Source organism: Epinephelus lanceolatus, chromosome 6 (assembly GCF_041903045.1).
Source record: "Epinephelus lanceolatus isolate andai-2023 chromosome 6, ASM4190304v1, whole genome shotgun sequence".
NCBI lineage: Eukaryota > Metazoa > Chordata > Actinopteri > Perciformes > Serranidae > Epinephelus > Epinephelus lanceolatus.
Window position 1 is genome coordinate 1,432,491 of NC_135739.1, and position 16,438 is coordinate 1,448,928.

A 16,438-nucleotide genomic window follows, 5' to 3' on the forward strand; every position below is an offset into this window, starting at 1 on the left:
ATACTAACAGTGATGCTAACGGTGATGTAACAGTGATGCTAACAGTGACGCTAACAGTGATAGTAAAAGTGATGCTAACAGTGATGCTAGCAGTGTTACTAAGGGATGCAAACATTTTTGCAAACAGTGATACTAACAATGACAGTAATAGTGATGCTAACAGTGACGCTAACAGTGATAGTAAAAGTGATGCTGACAGTGATGCTAGCAGTGATGCTAGCAGTGTTACTAAGGGATGCAAACATTTTTGCAAACAGTGATATTAACAATGACAGTAATAGTGATGCTAACAGTGACGCGAACAGTGATGCTAACAGTGATAGTAAAAGTGATGCTTACATTGATGCTAACAGTGATGCTAACAATGCTACCTGTGTGACCGTCTGCAGAAACCTCCTGTTGGGGGAGATCGACCGTGAGGAGAGGGAGCGCTGCTGGTACTTCAGCCAGCTGGAGGCGCTGTCACAAAGACTGGCTCAACTGCCTCGCATCGACACGGTGAGAACACACACACTCACTGATACACACTGAGAACACACACACACTCACTGATACACACTGAGAACACACACACACTCACTGATACACACTGGGAACACACACACACTCACACATACACACTGAGAACACACACACTCACTGATACACACTGGGAACACACACACACACCGATACACACTGGGAACACACACACACACACCGATACACACTGGGAACACACACACTCACTGATACACACTGGGAACACACACACACTCACTGATACACACTGGGAACACACACACACTCACTGATACACACTGAGAACACACACACACACTCACTGATACACACTGGGAACACACACACACTCACTGATACACACTGAGAACACACACACACACTCACTGATACACACTGGGAACACACACACACTCACTAACACATGGTGGGGTTAAACTTGCTGACGTTAATTTTCCCTCTGTACTACGTATAAACAGGAAGTTCCTCTCTGTTCTGTATTTGTCAAAATATAAGATCTGATTTCAGCAACAAGTGAAAATGCTCGCAGGGAGTGATCAGCTTTAGTTCCTGTACTGTCAGATCTGTCCTGAACTTTGTGTCTGTGACCTCTGACCTCTGACCTGTGTGTTGTTGCTGTAGTTTTCTTTGCAGATGGATCTGATCCGGCAGCAGCTGGAGTTTGAAGCACAGCAGGTTCGGTCTGTGATGGAGGAACGTTTTGGCACCAGTGATGAGATGGTTCAGAGGACGCAGGTGAGACCGAGGCTGCTGATTGGACGGTCATTTTCATCTTCAGCCTCAGCAGATTACATCATCAAAGAATTGTGTTAACGACAGATCAAAAATCTGAATGACTTTAAATTAAATCATATTGTTGAATCATTGCCGATGGGATGCAGCGCAGACAGCTGGCTGATGGAAACAGAGCACATCTGGACATGTCTGAACTGTGTGTGTGTGTGCGTGTGTGTGTGTGTGTGTTTGTTTGTGTTGCAGATGCGTGTTGCTCGTCTGGAGCAGCTGGAGAAAGAGCTGCAGGAGGCCCGAGGGAGTCAAGAGACCCAGCTACAGGTCAGACATACACAGTAACACACACACACACACACACACACACACACACACACAACAGCAGGCGGTAAATATAGTAAATATAAAGCTTTATAAATTCTCTGCATCAGAAACAAACAGAGTAAACAAACAAAGAAGAGGCTGTTTGGAGTTCTGTCTTTTACATTCAGAAGAATCTCACCAGGGTTGAAAATTAGCACCCGTAAATTTTATTAACCTCTCCACCACGGGTATTATTATTATTGATAATAATAATAATGATACTTTTTTTGCTTGGGTGTGTGTCTGTGTGAGGGAATAAAACATTGATAAGCATTAAATGAAATATCAAACTGATGCTTTTTATGTGAACAGTGTGTATTAGTCTTTTTTTTTCTTTGTCCAGACAAACGAAACACTAAAGTTAGTACACACAAAAGTGTGATAACAGAATGGTGGCTGGTAGAATTTGAAATCCTGAAAATCCATAAAGTTGATTTTCAACACTGAATCTCAGACTTCTTTTAGCTAAGATAAGATAAGCTAAATATGATAAGCTAAGATACGATAAGATACGATAAGATAAGATAAGATAAGATACGATAAGATAAGATAAGATAAGATAAGATAAGATAAGATAAGATAAGGGTGGCATGGTGCAGTACATACAGTGACACAAAAAGGTCACCAGTATGGATGATAAATATAATAGGTTTACTTAGTTCAAAGCAAAGTTGAGGTAGTTAGTGTAAGAGTTAAACAGTGCATGGTCAAAGGTCCAGTGTGTCAGAGCTAGGAGGATTTAGTATCATCTATCAGTGAGGATTGTAGATTTTTAACCAGCTGAAACTTCTCCTAGTTGGAATTCCTTCAGTGTTCTTTGTTCAGAAGCTGAATTATCCCTGATATTTCCTTTGTTGACACATTATTGCACATTATGTCCCGTTCTTTAGATTTTAAGGTGGAATTATAGCTGTTATGTCAGCTTAAGGTGGACAAGTCTCTGATGATGAATCTGATTTGTGATGACTGATGAGAGCCAGTTGGACCACGTCTGTTCCAGGCAGGGCTGGCAGATAAAATCATAAAGTGTGTGATATGTAAAGATCCAGCTGCTGCCTGTTGTCTCAAAAAGACTTGTTTAACATATTTGCAAATGACGTTGGCAGTCATTAATGTCGCATGTGTGTTGCAAAGTGAGACGTACCAGTTGAACTTCACTTTGTGACGTGACGGGACTTTAAAGCTGTAACTTGTGTCTCTGGGCTGAGCAGAGGCGAACAGGCTCAGGGGCTGATCCAGAGACACAAACATGGTTTCTTTTTTTATATGCGCAGATTTTGAGCACAATGTTTACCTGCACCTGCCGACAGCAACTGAATCAACCAGTCAGCTGGCTTGATGCTTGAATCTGCTCCTCTGTGATCCTCTGCGACCTGTGATTACCCAGAACACCCTTTCTCAGGAGAGTGCTCTCATTGGTTCACTGCAGCAGTCTTTCCCAGTCTAGCTCCACCTGACACAGCGACACTGAGCCGTCATAGGCCCAGACCCAGAACCCCGGGTACAGGGGCTCAGTGAAGCTGGAGGTGAAGGTGTGAAGGTGGACCATGGTGTCCTGAGAGATGCAGTAGAAAGACAGAGATCCTGCAGACCAGTCCAGGTAAACCCCAACTCTGTGTGTGAAGGGTCGGGGTGAGCAGGACTTGAACCTCTTGTTACGGTGGCATGGTGTGTAGCTTCCCTCTGAACACTCCAGACTCCAGGACCGCTTGTTGTGTCCCAGCAGACAGCTTGCCATGTCTCCGTTTCTGGAGATGTTGTTGTAGGTGACGCCGATGTCAGCGCCGCCTTTCCACTCCACCTCCCAGTACACCGAGTCCAGCAGCCCCTCTCTGCAAAGAACCTGAGGGCAGCGCTCAAACCGATCCGGGTGGTCTGAGGGCCAGTGGTCCGACCACTTGCGAGTTGCCGTCCTGTTGCACTCGGTCAGGTGGAGCTCTGAGTTGGCAGTGTTGGGGTCTAAGGTCAAATAACAGGCAACTAGGGGACAAAACAAGGAAGATAAGTTGATACAGCAATTAATTTTGATATTTGAAGAAACGCTGACGTAACTCTCCTGTGGCTCCTTCTGCTTTTCTGTTTCATGTTGTATAAATTAAAGTTTAAGATGCTTAGCCAGACTAAACAAACCGAAGAGTCATGATGGATTTTTCAGATTTTATAAACAAAATTGATCAATCTCATCACTGCCGAGAAGCTAGAATAATTATTAGTTGTAGCTCTAAACATAAGAAATCAATCACCTGAGTCTCTGCTAATACAAAGCAAGTGGCTTCTAACAATGATTTTAATTAATAACCTTCAGATCAACAAATAATTATCAGATTATCTGAAGCAGACAAATTATTTTTTAGTGGTGCTCTAATTGACCTTTTATGGCTGATCCTCTGAGGTAATATATCAAGATATGTCTTTGTTATCGCTTCATCAACATAATATGTTTTCCTTGAATGAAAGTATAGCTGAGTTCAGGGGTCGGCTGCGGTCAATTGTGATTGGCAGTGGGAAAATGTAATATCTACACAGAACCTGATTATTAACACTTTCCCCACCATTGACCAGATTTTCCATCATTTATGACACAACTCTTCCCCGACATTTATGAGATATTCCGTCAATTTGTGTTTTCACTGTTATAAGATAGGGGGCACTGTTAAACATCTTGTGAAATAGAGCAGCACTGCGGTGTCCAAAAACATATGAAGATGAAGATCCACTAGAAACCGGGGGAAGATGTAGCAGTTTGTAAACTGCATGAAAATGCCAGTGATGGACTCAGACTCCGACACTTCCTGTTTTGATCAACATACAAAACGGGATCTCTATGATGGTGACAGTGACACATGGACAACAGATCACTGAACGTCACAACGTGTTCAGCTATACCTCAAAGAGAATATTATTTTCAATTTAATATAATAATAATAATAATATTAATGATAATAATAATAATAATAATAATTATAATTATAATTATTATAATAGTTATTAGTGTTATTATAATAATAATTATTATTATTATTTTCATTTATACAATTCAAACTGACGTCAGAAAATTAGAAAAATCTAAAAATGTGAATGTGAAATTGATTTTATATTGAAAATGACTCTGACTTTCTAGCTTTTTGTACAAAATGTTTTTTATGAAAATGCACAAATTCAAGTGTTGATAAAAAAGAAATGGATTGAGATAGAATAAAATGTTATTTTTGTTTATAAACAAAAGGTCTCTTCTTTAGTTTCATGTATATACTCTTTACATAGTCATCAAGCAAATTATTCACTGGTTCTTGGAAGATTAGTGAACACCATCAAAAATGCTGGCGGTGACTGGAAACTTCAAAATGGCGGGGAAAGTGTTAAATAGTATTTGGGCATAATAACAAATCAAAGTTGTGAACTTGGATAACAGACCTTAAATCTGTATTAATAACCACAATTACTCTGTTTTTCATGTAACATTCAGCCCCAAACTCTCTGTTAGTAAATGTTCAAACTCTATGCAGACGATGCTGTACTGTTTATTACAGACCCAGAGAGACGAAATGTAGAAGAAATCCTTGATATAAGAAGCAGACAGATAAAATAAAAACTATGTGAGCTTACAGTTCTTCACTGACCACAAGTCTCCTCCCGGCGGACTCCTGCAAGAGCAGGAATAACCACGATATCATACAGCTGAACATGACAGATAACATTTTACTTTTAGACTGTACTGTAAACAAAGTGTTACCTTTGGTGTTCAACTCACCTTGTGTCATCTTTGTTTGGGTCTCTGAGACTGAAAAGGTTGAACTGAGAGGACAGAGGCTCCCAGGGAAGAGTCTCTGATGGCTTTTCTTCTCCTTCTTCTTCTGGTTCTTCCTGTCGTGGTTCTTCTTTTTTTTCTTCTTCTTCTTTGTTTATCCTCTCGTCTTCTGCTGACACCACAGGGGAGTCCTCACTCGACCCTTCACTCTCATATTTCTGCTCAGCTGTAAAGTTCATATAAATTAGCATTCATGTGACGCACTGTGAAATAATAGGGGAAAGTTTTCTGATGTAGCGTCATGTCTGTTTGAATACAGCCCACAGAAAAATGTTGATTTTGGGCTGCTGTGCAGTAGCCTGGTGAAACCATCCTGATCTCGCAAGCTCATATTCAATTTTGCTCCGCAGATCAGTCTGGCCATGTAATCATTAAGGCGCATTCTGGCATCGGTTAAAGCTCACCGGGCCAATCACAACCGTTTATTACTATTTATTTTTATTTTTATTTTTATTTAAAATCACGTCATCAGAATAGGAGCGGAGTGAATGCATTTCGTAAACAACCAACATGGCTGCTGATTTTGAAACTGCGATGGTAAATGTGTTGAACTAACTGCAATGTACATTTTCTTTAAAAGCAGAGCAAACAGCTGCACTGAAAGCTTTTATTGAAATAAAGGATGTGTTTGACGTCCTTCCTACGGGGTTTGGTAAGAGTTTAATTTACCAACTGGCTCCGTTGATCGGGAAAGAGATGGGACTCAGTGAAAACCCAGTGGCTATTGATGTTTCTCCACTAGTTGCTCTCATGGAGGAGCAGGTCAGGGAAGTGACCAAGCTGGGAATCACAGCCATGCAACTCGGAGTCCACAGTGAGGAGGAAATCTGCAGCGGACATTGCCAAAAGATGGCAACACTCTATCCCAGACATCATCACAGCTCATCTCCGTTGCACACTGCACTTGCTTGCTGGTCTGTTTACAGTGGCATTGTGCTAGCCTACGTCACACGTTTCGTTTACTCTGATTGGTTTTCCGTCTTTCCAATTGCGTGAAGGGGCACTTTGAGTGACAGCCGTTGATACAGCCCCTTGGGAATAGTGGAAATGTACACTCTGTGTACGCCACGCTAGTTGTGCAGTTAATGTTACACTCAGTAACCACTAATAGCATTATGGGGAAATTTTGTTATCTCCTGATCTGCAGGGGGCAGTAACTCACCAAGAAATGCTGCCAAACAGTGTTTTAAAGGGGACTCACTATGTTTTTCCTTATTTTCTGTAATATATATGGTGTTATACTGTCGGATGTTTATATTAAAGGTGGCCAAAGTTTCAAATAATTAATAAACTGGTGGAACTGAGCCTACTCAGGAAGTAACATCAGGTCTTTCACTTTCTAAAGCTACACCCAAGACTTAATTCTTATTTTTCATCCTTTCTGTTTGATCAGTTGTTGAATTTATCCAAAAATTTGCTACCCTAACCCTAACCCTAACCCTAACCTTTGCTGATGAACGTGGATTTACAGCGCAGGGCTAAGATTGTACCTGATGCTGTGACGTAAGGTTTAAGTAAAAAACATTTATGGGGATTTAAGAGATGATCTGGATGCAGACGCTTTGATCTGAAGTGATGGGTTTCTCCATAAAGTTTTACAGTGAAAAACAGCAAGCCTACCTGCCTGTGATGTAGGAATCACCTCCTGAGTTTGTTGTGTTTCATAGAGACTTTGAGTTTTCTCCTCAGAGAGAGTAATATCCACTTCACTGTCCTCCATGTCATCTTTCATGTTGTTGATTTTCTGGGTATCAACTGTCTCTTTGGTTTGCTCTGAGAGGTTTCCCCTAAAACCAGCGTCCATTTGTTCCTTGCTCGTCTCTGAAAATGTCTGTTTAACTTCCTGACCATTCTCTGCTTTTTCAGAAGGCTTTCTGAACAGACTCTGTAAAAAGAGCTCATCGACCCTTTCAGGTTTTATCTTGAAGGTGTCTTCCTGTGCAGTGACGCCTCTGTTGTCTCTGTCTTTTGAAAGACCGATTCTGAAGACATTAGAGAGGTCTTCCTTAAAATTAAGAAAGCTCAGACGGTTGATCGTCTTCTCTGCTGGCTGACTGGTTTTAGGATCTGTGGGCTTTTTAGACGAGCTGAAGACGCTGGTCACATCCTCTTTAAACTGGCTCAGGTCTTCTCTCAGGAGGCAGAGTGTACTGGTGGCAGGTTTATTTTCTGCCTGATTTGTTGGGTTTGTATCTTTGTCCCTGAACACCTTGAACACTTCCTCCTTAAACTGGCTGAAGTCCTCTTTGAAAAAACTCAGCGGGCTTATGGACCGTTTATCCCTCTGATTCGTTAGTAGAAGATCTTTTGTCCCCATGTTTTTGTGCATTTGTTCTTCAGGGTCACATCCGTTGGTCACCTCATCCCCTTGGGGACATATTTCTGACACTTCCTGGTCTTTTTCCTGCGAAGGTTCCTCAACAGGACTTATTTGTTTGTTTGTATCGTTGGAGACTTCAGAGAACACCTGTATTATCAGATAAATGTGGAATAAAGTAGAATTACATTACCACTGACAAAAGAAATTCTCTTCCATTCACAATCATAAAGACAAGCCATTCGTTGACTCTGTTGCGTGAGAGCAGTGACCTCTGACTTTGACCATGAATAAGATTATAATATAGGATAGAGTCCTTTTTTTCTTGTCTAGTTTAGAATAACATGAAAACGTCTCAAAAAATAAATATATACAGTACAGGCCAAAAGTTTGGACACACCTTCTCATTCAATGCGTTTTCTTTATTTTCATGACTATTTACATTGTAGATTCTCACTGAAGGCATCAAAACTATGAATGAACACATGTGGAGTTATGTACTTAACAAAAAAAGGTGAAATAACTGAAAACATGTTTTATATTCTAGTTTCTTCAAAATAGCCACCCTTTGCTCTGATTACTGCTTTGCACACTCTTGGCATTCTCTCCATGAGCTTCAAGAGGTACTCACCTGAAATGGTTTTCCAACAGTCTTGAAGGAGTTCCCAGAGGTGTTTAGCACTTGTTGGCCCCTTTGCCTTCACTCTGCGGTCCAGCTCACCCCAAACCATCTCGATTGGGTTCAGGTCCGGTGACTGTGGAGGCCAGGTCATCTGCCGCAGCACTCCATCACTCTCCTTCTTGGTCAAATAGCCCTTACACAGCCTGGAGGTGTGTTTGGGGTCATTGTCCTGTTGAAAAATAAATGATAGTCCAACTAAACGCAAACCGGATGGGATGGCATGTCGCTGCAGGATGCTGTGGTAGCCATGCTGGTTCAGTGTGCCTTCAATTTTGAATAAATCCCCAACAGTGTCACCAGCAAAACACCCCCACACCATCACACCTCCTCCTCCATGCTTCACAGTGGGAACCAGGCATGTGGAATCCATCCGTTCACCTTTTCTGCGTCTCACAAAGACACGGCGGTTGGAACCAAAGATCTCAAATTTGGACTCATCAGACCAAAGCACAGATTTCCACTGGTCTAATGTCCATTCCTTGTGTTTCTTGGCCCAAACAAATCTCTTCTGCTTGTTGCCTCTCCTTAGCAGTGGTTTCCTAGCAGCTATTTGACCATGAAGGCCTGATTGGCGCAGTCTCCTCTTAACAGTTGTTCTAGAGATGGGTCTGCTGCTAGAACTCTGTGTGGCATTCATCTGGTCTCTGATCTGAGCTGCTGTTAACTTGCGATTTCTGAGGCTGGTGACTCGGATGAACTTATCCTCAGAAGCAGAGGTGGCTCTTGGTCTTCCTTTCCTGGGTCGGTCCTCATGTGTGCCAATTTCGTTGTAGCGCTTGATGGTTTTTGCGACTCCACTTGGGGACACATTTAAAGTTTTTGCAATTTTCCGGACTGACTGACCTTCATTTCTTAAAGTAATGATGGCCACTCGTTTTTCTTTAGTTAGCTGATTGGTTCTTGCCATAATATGAATTTTAACAGTTGTCCAATAGGGCTGTCGGCTGTGTATTAACCTGACTTCTGCACAACACAACTGATGGTCCCAACCCCATTGATAAAGCAAGAAATTCCACTAATTAACCCTGATAAGGCACACCTGTGAAGTGGAAACCATTTCAGGTGACTACCTCTTGAAGCTCATGGAGAGAATGCCAAGAGTGTGCAAAGCAGTAATCAGAGCAAAGGGTGGCTATTTTGAAGAAACTAGAATATAAAACATGTTTTCAGTTATTTCACCTTTTTTTGTTAAGTACATAACTCCACGTGTTCATTCATAGTTTTGATGCCTTCAGTGAGAATCTACAATGTAAATAGTCATGAAAATAAAGAAAACGCATTGAATGAGAAGGTGTGTCCAAACTTTTGGCCTGTACTGTATATATTAATGTATCATCAAAGATCTGCATAAACCGAAGTACACCGACATTTCTCCAAGATTAGTTAGGCTGTTGAAATGATTGAATTACAGTTGAACACATAAATGCGTATCTGACTCAGAGGAAGCATTTAAATAGAACAAACAGTGGACCAAGAATAGAGCCTAGGGGAACACCACAAATAAACTGAGCTGTATACAACAGAGAAGGTTCAGTATGAACATATGTATTTCTATAATTTTCAGGGAGGTTTTACTGTGCTTTTTAAATTTAATGCTACGTTAAACTTCTGTCTTATTACACTTGAGAGGCAAACGTACAGCTTCATTTGTTTTTGGTAAATAAAAACAAGCCATTTGTTGACTCTGTTGTGTGAGGATGGTGCTCTTTGACTTTGACAACGAATAAGAATAATAATTAAGATAGAGTCCTTTGTTTTCGGCTAGTGTAAAATATCGTGAAAACAAATGTAATAGGAAAATAAATGTATCATCATAGATCTGCCTAAATCAAATTACACAACGATTTCTTCAAGATTAGTCAGGGTATTAAAATTATTTGATTACAATAAACATAAAAATGCATATCTTACTTAGGGAAAGCATTTGAATAGAACAAACAGTAGACTGAGAATAGAGCCTTGGAGAACACCACAATTAAAATGATCTGCAGCCAACAGAGAAAATTCAGTATGAACATACATATTTATATAGGTGTTCAGGTACTTCTCCTTTGCTTTTTTTATGTACTGCTTTATATCTTTACCTTACTACAGTTAAGAGGCAAACATACTTTTTACATTGTGACATTTACTTTGGTAAATTACAACAAGCCATTTGTTGACTATGTTGTGTGAGGGTAGTGCTCTCTGACCTTGACCATAAATAAGATTAATAATTCAGATAAATTAGAGTCCTTTGTTTTCGGCTAGTTTAAAACATTGTGAAAACACATGTATAAAATAAAAAATAAATATATCATTGAATCATGTACAAGCTACATAAATCGAATTACACCAAGATTTCTTCAAGATTAGTTAAGCTGTTAAATTGCTTGATTACAGTAAGTATATTAATGCATATCTTACTCAGGGAAAGCATTTGAATAGAACAAACACTGGGCTGAGAATTGAGCCTTGGGTCTTACCACAATTTAAATGATCTGCATACAACAGAGAAAGTTCAGTATGAACATAGATATTTATATAGGTGCTCAGGTACTTCTCCTTTGCTTTTCACATTTTATGCTACTTTACAATTGTTCCTCACTACAACTGAGATCCAAATGCTGTAATGTTACTCCTCTACATGTATTGTGGAAAAAAAAACAAGCTATTTCTCAACTATGTTGTGTGAAGTGGTGACCTTTGACCTTGACAAAATTCATGAACAACCTAGATCAGAGTCCTTTTTTAGGCTTTGAGAGGAGTTATTTTAGGAAGTGTCATATAACATAAGGCTCAAATACACAGCAACAATGTCAATGAAAGATGTTAGTAATACTGAGAAGTTTTTCTTGACTGTCTTTAACAACCTCTTGTCTCTCACACAATCAGTCGATGTGAGCATGTTAGCATGCTGATGTTAGCATTTACCCCAAAGCACCGCTGTGTTAAAACACAGCCTCATTGAGCTGTGAGCACGACTGTAGATTCATCCTGTTCAGTCCATCGCATGTAAACTGCAGAATTCCCACAATGCAATATGTCACATTTCCAAACTGCTTATCCAGTCTAACCAACAGTCCAAATTTTGATAATTTAATAATGTGAAACAGTGACAAGCAGAAAATCCAACAATAAGAGAAGCTGGAGCCGTAAAGCCTGGTTAATGATTGGTTCAAAACTGTCACAGATTTGTTTTTCTCAGATCTAACAATACACCTACATTGAGCTCTCCACACCTCTCAGTTCATGATCAGACTTGTTTAGAATGAATCTGATAATCTGGATCAATCAGAGTGTCTCAGTCAGATACTTACAGCTGCTTCAGGCTCCATGTCTGTGTCTGACTCGTCCTTTAAAACACAGCAAAGTGACTTAAAACCTTAAATCCAGACCTGAATCCTCAGCCTGAGTGTTGTGCCTGTAATCTCTGTCTCTCTCTGTTTAAAGGAACTGTCGACATTCTGTCACTTGGCTGAACATGTTTCTGGTCCGACCAGTTTGTCTCCATATTTCACTTTGACTGCTCAGCTGCTGATTGGCTGACGTGTGCAGAAGTTTGAGTTGTTCCTCTCTGGGTGTTTCTGCTTTTGACAAAGATGAGGAACAATCCTTCCAGAGTGAAAATTCAGCTGCTCGGCACTTCTGTAAAGAGCTTTTTTCAAAAGGACTTGGATTAGGTTAGAATGTGGTGTATTCTTACAGCCATTAAATCCACTTTATGCTGTGTATACTGCACTCTCGCCTATTCTTTTAAAACTACAAACCCCTCTGCAAAAGTGGCAGCATTTTTATTCTACCAATATTTATTGTAACCACAGCTTTAAATTTTAAAAAGTCAATTTTCTGGAAAGTTTCTGTCAAACTACTTTTTTCCACCACTGAAAAAACATGAATTTTTGTCAGCTTGTTTTCAGTAGTCCATCATCAGTACATCTGACATATTTTAAGTAGCTGATGCCAACATGTTAGCAAACAGCTGTGATGAAAGTTCTGTTTGTTACTGTTTGGGACAGTTGAACTCTGCACTGTTAAAACAGATCTTGTAAATAAAAAGTGAAGCAACTGACCCAGTAAAATCAGGTGGAGGAGGGGCGAGGCCTGACTTTATGAATAATGAATCATCTCAGCTGTGCTCATTAATTATTTAGCAGGCTGAACTTAATGTGACCTTTGACCTACAAAACAAAAATGAGTCATGAAAAACATACAATAAAAATAAACAATAGTTATACTTTTTGTACACATTTACACAAAGTGTTACGATAAGGCAGTCAAAAACAACATGTGAGTATTTAAATTCATTTATTAAAAACCTACATTTAAGAAGCTTAAAGGTCGAGTATGCAGATTTTAGGGGCATCTATTTGCAAGAGAATAAGAATAATGTTTTGTGGCCCAGAGCGGACAAATCAAACGCTGGCTCTAGATAGATATTCACGTTTTCACATTTTTGCCTCTGTAGTTCTCCTACACCTTTGGCACGTAGGGGAAACTTAAGTTCTGCTCCTAACCACTAGATGTCACTAAATCCCACACACTGGACCTTTAAAGCAGCGAAACAAAGTTTGAATTGGAAAAATAAAAAAGATGATCATATCGACTAGGAAAAACAGCTCTGACTGGAAAACATTTATTTAATATCTAAACAAATATCTAAATAAATATAACAAGATTTCTGGTTGTCCAGTAATATCATTAAGATAGATAGATAGATAGATAGATAGAAATTTATCTTTTTATTTATTTATTTATTTATTGTAGAAGGTGATTGGAAATAAAAACAGTATGGAATTAGGACACACACACACACACACACACACAGAGCACATTAACACACACATTAAGGCAGCAAGAGGATTAGTAAGGCTGTTAGATTACACTGGACCATTATAACTTTATATCTGACTCAGAGAGATCATTTCAATGGAACAAACAGTGGACCCAGAACAGAGCCTTGGGGAACTCCAGAGGTGGAAAGTGACTCAGTAGTTAGTCAAGTGCTGTATTTAGGTACAATTTTAAAGGAACTCCACTACATCTCAGAGCACTTTATTTACCTGACAGCTTTAGTTTGTTCACAGAATCAGATTATTAATTCAAAATATAATCAGTGATGATGTATTATCATAGATGAAATGAACCAGCAGTACATGAAGTCATTAAAATGAGCTCCACCTTTACCTGATCAACACATTAATGCATCACTAATTATAATACAATAATACCATATATATTATTACATATTGAATGCTTTTACTTTTGGTGATGTTTTTAAAACACTTTGTATTTTTACTAAAGTAAATCTTTAAATGCTTTAACTTGGTACTAGTGCGTCTGCTGAGGTAAAAGATCTCTGTACTCCCTCCGGCACTGAGAGTATCAGTGTCACATTAATCACAGAAGAAATTAGGAGAGTAGGAAACAAAAACACAAAAGTAAATCCTTAAATAATAAACAATAACTAGAATAAAATAAATCTGAAAACAGTGACTGAACTATCAGTCGCAATTTAATATACAGACAATAATGATAAACTACTTGTGTGATTCACTGGGACTAAATAAAATCATATAGAACCAAACATTATTTGATTAATCAGTAAGTTATCAACAGAAAATTGGTTTTAATTGACATTAACTGACAACGTATTCAGCAGATTAATCAATAATAACATGTAGCAGTTAGTTAAACCTGTGGCTGTGAGAAAAGATGTGAAATATGAAACCAGACTCTTGCACTGTCATTTTAATTTGGCTGTTCTTGAGGGTTCTTTACATGAAGGTTCTGGTACAGGAGAACCTAATTAAAAAACATGTAGACAGCTTTCCTCCTCCTCCTCTTTGCTCCCCATCTCGTCTCGTTGCTATGCAGAGAAACCAGGTCTCAGAGCCGAGCTGTGATTGGCTGTTGCCAGGCTGCAGGGTTGGCAGCGAGCGAGAGTGTCTGAGATAAAGAAAGAGAGTGGGTTCGTCCTTTCTGCTGCTCGGCTTCCCTCTGAGAATAACAACGAGGCAGCAGAGACATGAAAACATCTCCGTCACAGAGACGAGCTAACACCAGCTGTTTTACTCTTAAAGGCTCAGTTCACACAAACAACACCATACATAACACACAGTCATTGTTTCCGTCCCTGCAGACAGTTTCAGTTTTATGTGTCCTCAGGTTATCTGTCTCTCAGGTTTCTACTGTGGACTGAGCAGAGTTTAGTTTGAGCTGCTCTCAGAGTTGGAACATGATTCAACAGCCACATTTCTCTCAGGCTGCTGTCAGCCCTAGAGTGGTCTCCTGTGGTCTGAATCAGGGACTCATGTTGTTCCAAAGTTGTATAATTGCCTAGAGTTGGTTGGTGTTCTCACGGCAGCATTTACAAGAGGACCAGATCAAATGCCTTGTGTGAGAAAGCTGCTCTTGATTGGTCAGAATTTCCATGTGGGAAAAATCCAGGAAGTAAAGCAAACGTTGAAGAAGAGTACACTTGCAAGATAAATGTGACACTTTCTAATGTCACAATGGAGGGACAACTACGCAGGTTGATTTTAGCGCTGCTCATCGTGGACTATATTGCTGTCATTGTTCATTTTAGTCAAACCATACAGTTTGAAAACGAGGCGCGGCTCCAACTAGAAAACAATGTTTTGATGCATTGGAGTTCCTGTTATTCCTGATGATTCACACAACTCACTGAAGACTGTTCCTACTTAATGTTTCCTAAGTGTGTAAAACAACACACCTGAATTCCAGCGTGCATAAACTAGGAAACACAAGACACCTGATCAGAGAGGTGACCAGAGGACGGAGTCACACCTGGTCCAAAATAGACCCACAGATAATCAGGCCTGGGCCAGCTTTGGGCCGGTGACACAGATTTATTCACTCCTGTCCTTTATATCCTGAATAGTGACACAGATTCAGTTTAGGATGGAGCTTCAGTTTGTTTTTTTGTTTTTTCTGAATATGTTTCAGAAAATATATATTTAAAGTTGGAATAGGAGGAGGAAAAAAACATAATAATAAAAAAAAGTGCCCAACACTGGTCTCATAATCCACCCGTGCCCAGACCCCCGACAGAAGTCAGTTTATTAACTCATTTTCAGTATCACTGTATGATGAGCACAAAACATACAACACTGCAGATACATAAAGTTACCTGACATAAAAACATGTAGTTTGATTTATGGTTTAATCAGTTATCAGTTTGATGTTCTTCAGGTTCCAGTAAAGCACAACCTTCATGTAAAGGTTCGGTCACGTAAAGCACGAGATGGCACAAGTTAAAATGACAGAGTCGTTCTGGGTTAATATTTAATGTATTTTCTAACAGCCATGTCACCAACAGCTGTAGGTTGTTACTGATTAATCTGCTGACGATGTTCTTGATTAAATGTTTGATTTAAAAACACAAATGTTCCCACGGTCCAAAGGGACGTCTTCACACAGATCGTTTTATTAGAAGATTTACTGAGTCAAAGAAAAGCAGCAGATCCTCACACTTGAGCTCATGTTTGTTCTCAGCTCGTCCTGCATGTCTTGGTTTATCGATAGAGTTGTTTATGTGAATCGTACAGTTTGAGTGTAGAGAACAGAGTGAGGCTGACAGGACGTGATGTCCGGAGGTAGCAGGTATCTGTCTCTGCTGCTGCTGCCGAGTCCTGATGGTGAAAAGCAGATCAAGCAAAGCGATCATGTTTCTGCTTGTCTCGTCTTGCTGGCATCCATTTTGTGGTCATGTGTGCAGCTGGTTGTTTAATGGAGGAGGTTTGGATCAGGGCCACAGACTGAGGCGCAAACACACAGGAGAAAATATCCAGGTCCACACACACACACACACACACACACACACACACACACACACACACACACACACCGACGGCTTCATTTGGATTCACAGACTGAAATCCTCAGAGAGTCGTATCAAAGCTTTCATCCCCCCTCTCTCCATCCCGTCTCCATGGCAACGCCTCAGGGTGTGTGTGTGTGAGCCAAAGGCCGTCTGCAGACAAAGAGCTGTGTGTGTGTGTGTGTGTGTGTGAGC

At 40.0% G+C, this 16,438-nt stretch overlaps 2 protein-coding genes across 2 annotated transcripts in view; one reads left to right on the forward strand and one right to left on the reverse strand.

The window, feature by feature from the left end:
* apc2 (APC regulator of WNT signaling pathway 2) overlaps nucleotides 1-16,438 on the forward strand; it is a 66,730-nt gene that overhangs the window by 22,414 nt on the left and 27,878 nt on the right. Inside the window, exons 5-7 of the mRNA XM_033622840.2 lie at nucleotides 390-498; nucleotides 1,144-1,257; nucleotides 1,501-1,575. Of these exons, the coding sequence (XP_033478731.2) occupies nucleotides 390-498; nucleotides 1,144-1,257; nucleotides 1,501-1,575 (298 nt within the window). The remainder of the gene's footprint in view (nucleotides 1-389; nucleotides 499-1,143; nucleotides 1,258-1,500; nucleotides 1,576-16,438) is intronic.
* LOC117254494 (uncharacterized) lies at nucleotides 1,648-12,028 on the reverse strand. Its single transcript, XM_033622841.2, has 5 exons — nucleotides 11,721-12,028; nucleotides 7,043-7,889; nucleotides 5,366-5,588; nucleotides 5,221-5,258; nucleotides 1,648-3,594 (listed from the first exon to the last, which is right to left on the reverse strand). Exons 1-5 carry the CDS (start codon nucleotides 11,736-11,738, stop codon nucleotides 3,035-3,037), a joined length of 1,686 nt encoding a protein of 561 aa, XP_033478732.1. The 5' UTR covers nucleotides 11,739-12,028; the 3' UTR covers nucleotides 1,648-3,034.